Source organism: Euphorbia lathyris, chromosome 1 (assembly GCF_963576675.1).
Source record: "Euphorbia lathyris chromosome 1, ddEupLath1.1, whole genome shotgun sequence".
NCBI classification, from domain to species: Eukaryota; Viridiplantae; Streptophyta; class Magnoliopsida; order Malpighiales; family Euphorbiaceae; genus Euphorbia; species Euphorbia lathyris.
Genome location: NC_088910.1, coordinates 70,682,706 through 70,690,897, shown reverse-complemented (window position 1 = coordinate 70,690,897; position 8,192 = coordinate 70,682,706). Strand labels below are relative to the sequence as shown.

Genomic DNA, 8,192 nt, shown 5'->3' with positions numbered 1-8,192 from the left:
TTTCAGGTTTTAACACGAACCCGAAACCTGACACGACACGAACACGGAAGTTGCCAGGTCTAGTGATAGGTCACTCCCCCCTTACACTTAGCATGGTGCACACATATTGGTAAAGGGCTACAACGTGTCGCGACGCCATTCGCATGTGGCACACATGGTAGGCCCATCGGGGGGCGCATGTCACACAACAACGAATCGACACGTGGTTTGACGCGTCGCTCAAGCACCCTCTGTTGGTTTTGAATTTTTTTTCCGGTCTAGGATTTTAGGGGTCTCTAATCATGTTGGCGAGTGCATTTGTCCATACGACAACCAAAAGCGAGAGTTTGCACATATGAGACCTTTTAATGAGAATCGTACACGTCTAGGCTTAGTACCAAAAACAATGATTTCAGAAAACATTGTGTTCTAACACAATTCCAGTGTCGTTTACACCAATAATTGTCTCGATAAAATTATTTCGATGCATAAAAAAATAAAATAAAACGTCTTTCTAACAATTATCATGCATTCAAAAGTTCATTTCCCTAACTAACTAGATCAATATGGAAAGAATACGCAACTATAGGCTCTGATACCAATAAAAGGATTATCACATATATAATCCAAATACAAGAACATATTCTCGGGCTACCTTTTGTAGCATGGAACTCATTGAGATTGGTTGTAACAAAAGATTGAACCTTGTTTGTGTATCAATGGTCATGAATCAGGGGGAAAAGAGGGAGGGGCGACACGGAGAAGGAAGAGCCTTTACCACCCCACCACACCTCGTGCTTCTTGTCTAAGAGTATTAACTTATAACAATCTTTCCAAAAAAATTATTTTAAGTTTCTCTAATTAAATTAGATACTTTTCAGATTATTATTAGTTTTTTTTTCTAATTTTACTAGATTTTATTATTTTTAATTATTTAAAAATTAAAATTGGAGTAAATTATCTAATTCTTGTTAGAACTGAAATACGCTATTTTTGAGAATTTATTTTGCTATGTTAAAATACTGTAAATTCAATTTTTTTTTTATGAAATAATAATTATTTATGCTAAAGCTAAAAATGTTAATGAAAATTAAATTCATAGGACACAATGGAAGAGACAATGGAAGAGTGGCAAACAGGAGGAGGTTTCCGTTGAGTTGTGGTCGTTGACAGATCTTATATTTCGACCCAAAAAAAAGAAAAAAGATATATATATATATGTATACGCATTTTACAATTCTACCTTCCTTCTACGTCAATCTCAAAAACCTCCCCCTTTAATCTAATTTACTTTCTTTTCACCCAAAATCTAATCTCATTATATATAATTTTTCAGGTCTTAATCATACGCTTGATCTATTTGCAGATTCTTCTTGTTGTTTTACTGATTCTCATTCTTATCATTATTTCTGTGTATAGTTGTAATCTTTGTCTTCCTCGTTTTCGTCGACTGTCAAAGTCCACGCATCCTCTTCCGGGTTTAAAATCCTAGATTTCTTTTGTAAGGTAGATTTACGTATGCGTGCTTTGATTCTTTGCCATCTAGATTGTTGAGGTTTCGTTTATTTTAATTTGGGATTTTGGCTGGAGTTTGACTCTTTCGTGTCGATTGCTCCTTTGCAGCGTCAGAGTCGGTTTTCCTATTTTCCAGCAATTCAGGTGATTTTTTTTGCAAACTTCTTTATAGCATTTTTTCTTCTACCTTTTTATTTCTTTCACTTGCAATTATTATTTGGGTCTTCTGTTTTGGGTTTGTGATTTCTTTTTGGTTATATTTCCTCCTATATGGGCTAGGATGATTGCTATATTTGATACAAATTTCAAGTTTTGAAAAGCATCGTCTTTTGCTTTTTTTTTTTCCTTTATGGAATATCAGTTCTGGCACTCTGCACTGCAGATTGATATATGGCTTCTTACTGCACTTTTTAATGCTTTGGGGATATAGTTATTCAGTCAATCATGGATTTGGGTCACATTGGATATTGATATCTATATTTGAAAATTTATGATAGTTGAAATTTTAATTTTAATTCCTTTAGATTTTGGGCGTACATAACCTGAGACAAATTGCTTCCATGCCGGCTCCAATTCAATTCATAATAGTCTTGGTGGTGCTTGCATTTCCCAAATTGCTTGACCCCTTTCACTTTGAGCTAGTTGCAATATATGTTAAGCCATCTTCAGTACTCTAATTATTGTACAACTTGGAAATTGCGATGGCCAACTGAATAGAAATCCAGTTCTTTCCTTTACTTGAAGTCCACTATTATTTTCAACTTATAAAGTGTAATATAAGATGGCATTTTGGGTGTTAGCTTGAGTATGGTGTTTATTTATTACTAGGAGGGTGTATTTTGAGTTCCAAATTGATGCACTAAATTCCATCCTTGTAATATGAAAAGAGTTTGATCTCTATCAGTATATTCGTCCTATCTCTTTCTTTTCCCTCTTTGTATGTCATTTATAGAAGCGTATGAGTGTTCTCATTCCATCTCTCCGTCTCTTGTTCCATCTTTTCCTGTGTTCTGATTTGGAACTTCTTGTCAAAATTGCTAGATCATTACTTTCAGTTTCAGTTAGTTCATAGATGGCATTCAGATCTTCGTCTTGTAGTCTGTCTATAAAAAATTTCATGCACAACAGCGAAAATATCATTTCCATTTTTTCCCATGTTGGCTCTTCTGAAGTGGCTTTATTCGTATATTATTATTATTCTTGAGCTTCATGTCTTTAATTAGAGTAGAACTATTGCCCATTCTGGTAATATAGTTGCAGAGAGGATTTTTTAATTTTTTTTTTGTACCTATGACTTATTTATAGTTAGGACGGGTTACATCTATTGAGAATAAAATGAGGGAAAATCGACTAAGGTGGTTTGGCCATATAAAACGAAGAGCGCTTGATGTGCTCGTTAGAAGGATTGAAGAGTGGCAAAGGGATGCAATGGTGAGGGGTAAGGGAAGGCCTAAGCAAACTTGGAAGAGGGTGATTGAGAGTGATATGAGTTTATTGGGGATTGAGGAAAATATTATAGTGATAGGACGGAGTGGAGGTAGAGAATTTATGTCGCCGACACTACTTGATTTCACAGTTTCATATGACGGTTCATGTTAGCCGACCCCGAATCATTTCGAGACTAAGGCTTTGTTGTTGTTGTTGTTGTTATAGCAATTGATTCCAATGCCATCCCCCTTGAAGTTATCTGAATTGATTTAAGAAGTGAATTCTTATGGCTTCATTCAATTCAGTTTCTTGGTGCAGCTTTCTTTTTAATCTTTTATTTTTATGGTTGTTCTGTATAAGATATTCTGTAAATTGATAAATCGATCTTAATTCGTGTTTTATCTTATAATAGAAATGATGGATGGTTTGAGATTTGGTTTATATTCTTGAATTTGATTATATTGAAGTAGTTTCTTTTCTGTTGTTTTGAGATCACAGCTATGCAGAGCCAGCTTGTGTGTAATGGGTGTAGGAGCATTCTTCTATATCCTAGAGGAGCAGCAAATGTCTGTTGCGCATTATGCAATACTATTACCACCGTCCCTCCTCTAGGTACACAAGTTTTCCTATTCACTCATATTTTATTTTGAGCCATTTATATTGTTATTATCAACTAGACGAAAGGAGCTAATGCTTAAAATAGTTGATTGAGATGGAATATCTAACTTTGCTGCGTATATGGGCAATGTTTGAAGCTATTCCATATATTCCTTTATTGATCAGCTAAACTGGTTAATGATTACCTTCAGAGAGCAATTTAACAGTGTGGTAAATAGGGCATCTTTTGTGAAATTATGAAGCATATTTTAAAAACAAAGAGAATGAAGTAGCTCACTGGAACAATTTGGGTGGTGTAAACCTGAAGGTTAATTGGCAAATTTGTGTTTGGACTGTTACACTTAGTGTCAGAATTACCTTAGGATGTGCAAAGGATTAAAGGGCTACTCATGGATAGTTTGGGAGCACGCCACAGGGTGGAACAACTTGAATAACTTGATTAAATATTTTGGTTGACTAGGCCTGTAAGTTAACAAAAGTAATTAGGTTTGGCTACTGCACAAGTATCCTTTCTAATTATTGTTTTAATATGCTTGGTTAACTGAAAAGTAGAAAACATATTAAAGTGTGCTTTTTGAATCGTCAATCTTCAGATGAGCTTTTGCAAGTGATGCTTTTATCAAGACAAGAAATAGGTTGCTTCTGTAAGAACTATCTGAATGTTTATGAGATGGAAATAGTAGCTGCATTTTAATTATTAAAGAGCATTAAAATCATGCCTTTCTCTTTGAATTGCAAACGGAAGGCAAAAAGTTATGGTCATGAGATTCTTATTCACCACATTAGTTACTAATGCAATTTATATCACTTGCAATCTAGCCGTGCTGTATTCTTTTAAAACTTTAAAAGAAATAAAATTTCTTGATTATGTTCTTTTACATTTTCAATGATATGTTAAATGAACATTGCAATAGAACTTTAATATCATTCCTATTTCATTAGCATTTTGATTTCTGTTTACTTACCTAAGGCAATAAATCATAACACTATTATCAAGATCTTATGTTTTTGTATAATGAAACCATGGTTTGTCTTATTATTGTTGTCAATTTCCTGCATGTTTGAAACCCTATTAAGATGTTCACTGACAATGTATATTGGGCAGAACAACTTGTTATGATAGAATAGATCTTTTCTGTTCCCAATTAAACTTATAATTTCAAGACTTGTTTGCCTGTACTATAATCAGTGATGTCTATCAGAACAAGAAGAGTAAATTTGTCACTTGAATATTGTGGTCCAGAACTTTACGATTATTACATTTTGGCTGCCTATAGTGTACTAGAAAGATCATTTTGTCTCTGTGCCTTGTTGGTAGATGCAACCTGTCTGTATTCAGTGATAATTAGCTTTGGTTTTAAATCATCAATTTAACCAGAATATCTGCTTGAACCTGAAAGGTTTTACTGTAGAATGAAGACTATCTAACAAGAATGATTTTATTGGGTAATGGAAGGGACATATGCTTTTATTTAGGGGATGAACAAGGCATTAATTTATGTCTACGTGGGGTCGAAAGTAAAAGAACTTCAGTTTGAACCTATTGGTGGTTAGAAATTGTGATAGTAGAAAGCTTTATTTTAATCATCTAAGTTTGTGAGACACCCCTTCAGGGATGGAGATGGCTCAGCTTATATGTGGAGGTTGCAGGACATTGCTAATGTACACACGTGGAGCAACAAGTGTAAGATGTTCCTGCTGTCACACTGTGAACCTTGCACCAGGTAAAATATAAAGTTTCATTCCGGTTATGCAATTATTTTCTTAACTGTGCTGATTAAATTTGCAGGTTAAATGATTTAGAATTCATCATAGACGGTGAAAAAAAATTTGGGCATTATATTTTTCAGCTTAAAATGTTTTACACTGATAATTGCCTAAGGAATTTCAGTTACCTTTTACAGCAACATATCAACAAGTTCCAAGTGGATAACTTCTTTGCCTTAACTAGCAATTTTTTTACTGAAGGTCTTTTTGGTTGGTCATGTAACTCTAAAACTTTTCTTCTCTCTTTTGTTCAGTTCGGTTTTTCATTTTCTGGCATGAGAAGTGTTGTTATAGTCATCTATCGTTGAATTTCTCTTCTCTTCTCCTTTCCTTTTCTTGCTTATTATTAGCAATGTTCTGGCTTTATGTGCTTCTAATCATTTTTCAGATTCTTTTCATTATTTTTGAGTTAGAAAAGTGCTGCAGTATTCATATTTTTTAATTCAATGAATTCTCCCTTCAATCATCTCTTCACTAGGTTTCTTGAGATACTCTATTTGATGTAGGTACTAGAAATGATCCTTTATCAATTTTTCTCAGTATATATTCTTTGATTGCATATTTGGGTTGCAATCTTGATTATTGTTATTTATTTATTATTTTTTTTAAATATTTTTTTGGGGTAGTTTTTGAGGGTCTATTGATTTGTTTCTTTCTTTGGTTCTGGGCTGTGGGGGGAAAAGTATCTGGCCAGGTTGCTCATGTCAATTGTGGAAATTGCCGGACAACACTCATGTATCCATATGGGGCTCCATCTGTTAAGTGTGCTCTCTGCCATTATGTTACTAATGTCAGTGTAAGTATAAAACATATGAAGGTTTCCTTGTGTGTGTACCTTTATATATGGTTTCTCAAGCTTTGGAATTATCTTCAAATAGCTCAGTTGTATTTGTTTGTCCTGAGTAATTATATAACTTCTTATTTGTGGGCTTCACTCCAATTTGGAATAGGAAAGTTAGGAGAGGTGGAAGTGGTTGATGTTTTAAAAATTATTCTGCCTTCTGTTCGTATGTGTTCGACCAATCAGGTATTAGATTATCATGTGTTAATATACGTAGATGTTTGTTCAGTGATGTAGCTATCTAATAAAACAATTCTAAGTTGGATCATAATACAACTTGGCTGAAATGTCTACCATCTCATTCTGTGCATAATGGTCCATGCTATCTCATCTAGATATTTGAATTCTTTGGGCTGGCCTATACCTGGTGATTGAAATGTAGACCATGGACTTGATTCAGTCCCTTGTTTGTAAACCTCGATTAATGATACTATTAAAAAAAATTGATGCTATGGTTGGCATGAGTGTGAAGATTAGCCTGAAAAAAAAAGAGAGTATCTGAATGATAAAGGAAAATTAAGGAGACTTGTCCCACTGATTTCCTAGTCTCTTACATTTCTTAATCTAGGAACCTCTATTGTTGAAGGCTAAGATTGTTGGGTAGCATAAGAGTAGCTCTAATGGAGCTAAATTTAGTTGTTACTTTGGATGAATTGGTTGTTACCAACCACAATGGAGGTTGTTAACAATTTTGGTAACATACTTTATCAGCCCCTAATATCATTTGTTCTAAAGGAAACAGGCTTAAAAGACAGCAAACATGCATCTCTGACATTATTGTCTCTGCAACAATTTTGATATTGAATTGAAGTCCTTTTCATCTAGGATTTGCAGGATTGTTTTCTTTCTTCATGAAGATGATGAGAATATGAAAGGTTTTGTGATAAAGTTTTTCTTCATGAACATTCTGAAATGTAGTCAATGAGTCTGGTAATTTCTAGGACATCGATTTACAAAGAGCTCCACATTTAATATCTTTTGACTTTCAGGACTTTACATTGCTCTCATTTTGTGGTTTGTATGCCCGAACCCCTAATTTCATGTGTATTTTCTGTTTTGTGACAAGTGGTGACTGCTTAGCAAAGGCATCTTAGTTTCATGATATTCTCATTGCAATGTCATTGATGAATACTGATTATCTTGTTATTCTCTGTGTCAATTCTTATGCTTTGCAGATGGCTAATGTGAGGGTTCCTCTTCCTGCAAATAGACCTAATGGTGCGGTTGGAGTTATACCATCTACTTCAACAGTAAGTAGTTGAACTATTATAAACATTGCCTGGTGATGGATTTATTTCTTTTATCGTTAAGATAAGTTACTGATTCTGTTATTTGACCCTTTTGTTCAATCCGAGCAGTCAACGGCAAATTCACAAACTCAAACTGTTGTTGTGGAAAACCCTATGTCTGTTGACGAAAGTGGGAAACTGGTAATTGATGTGTTCTTCTTTCTGGTATCTCCGTCCATCATAAAAGGAAAATATGTTTTAACAAGATTCCTCAAATCTGCAGGTTAGCAATGTTGTTGTTGGTGTGACGACGGAAAAAAAATGATTGGGATGTTGATGTTGATAAGGTAAAGAAAGAGTGAGGAGTATGGAGTTGAAAATTGATTGTGTATATTTTGATGAAGGGAGAGAGGTATGATTAACATTGATTCATAAGATAAAACTATTGGAGATATAGTAGGTGATAGAGAAATTGAAGCGTGTATGTAGATTGTGAAGATGGGTAATTAATTCCATGTCATTGCCAAACTGGACTTGACTATTGTTGGGTATATATACATGCATATAATATATTTTTTTGTCCTGTTGCTTCGGAGTATTGTTGGAGGAGGGGAAGAGTTTGGTGATTGAGTTGTGCTCTTTGGCTACCTTGTTAAATGCCAAGTTCCCATTGAAATCAAAATGGGGCGGAAGTTCAATTTTACCTGTCAGTGTCGTTTTTGTCTTCCTACTATAGTTTTGGCTTATTTGATTTATACGCTTTAAGTTTTCTAAAAATTGACCGTTGATGCGGTACAACTCAATTGATACATCCC

At 34.4% G+C, this 8,192-nt stretch overlaps 1 protein-coding gene across 2 annotated transcripts; it reads left to right on the top strand.

Moving 5' to 3' along the window:
• The first annotated feature begins 1,077 nt into the window (after nt 1-1,077).
• LOC136201400 (protein LSD1) lies at nt 1,078-7,960 on the top strand. Of its 2 annotated transcripts, none has more exons than XM_065992067.1 (8): nt 1,078-1,315; nt 1,399-1,485; nt 1,603-1,638; nt 3,421-3,534; nt 5,154-5,264; nt 5,991-6,103; nt 7,324-7,398; nt 7,507-7,665. In XM_065992067.1, the coding sequence occupies exons 4-8, from the start codon at nt 3,423-3,425 to the stop codon at nt 7,663-7,665; spliced, it is 570 nt and encodes a 189-aa protein (XP_065848139.1). In that variant the 5' UTR covers nt 1,078-1,315; nt 1,399-1,485; nt 1,603-1,638; nt 3,421-3,422. The 2 variants fall into 2 exon arrangements, with proteins under 2 accessions (XP_065848139.1, XP_065848145.1); XM_065992073.1 differs by having other exon boundaries at nt 1,082-1,485; nt 7,507-7,578; nt 7,661-7,960.
• The last annotated feature ends 232 nt before the right edge of the window (nt 7,961-8,192 follow it).

Coding starts and splice junctions, on each gene's coding strand:
- LOC136201400 (XM_065992067.1), top strand. CDS start 3,423: ATGCAGAGCCAGCTTGTGTGTAATGGGTGTAGGAGCATTCTTCTATAT. Junction 3,535..5,153: donor TACCACCGTCCCTCCTCTAG/GTACACAAGTTT, acceptor ACACCCCTTCAG/GGATGGAGATGGCTCAGCTT. Junction 5,265..5,990: donor CACTGTGAACCTTGCACCAG/GTAAAATATAAA, acceptor TGGGGGGAAAAG/TATCTGGCCAGGTTGCTCAT.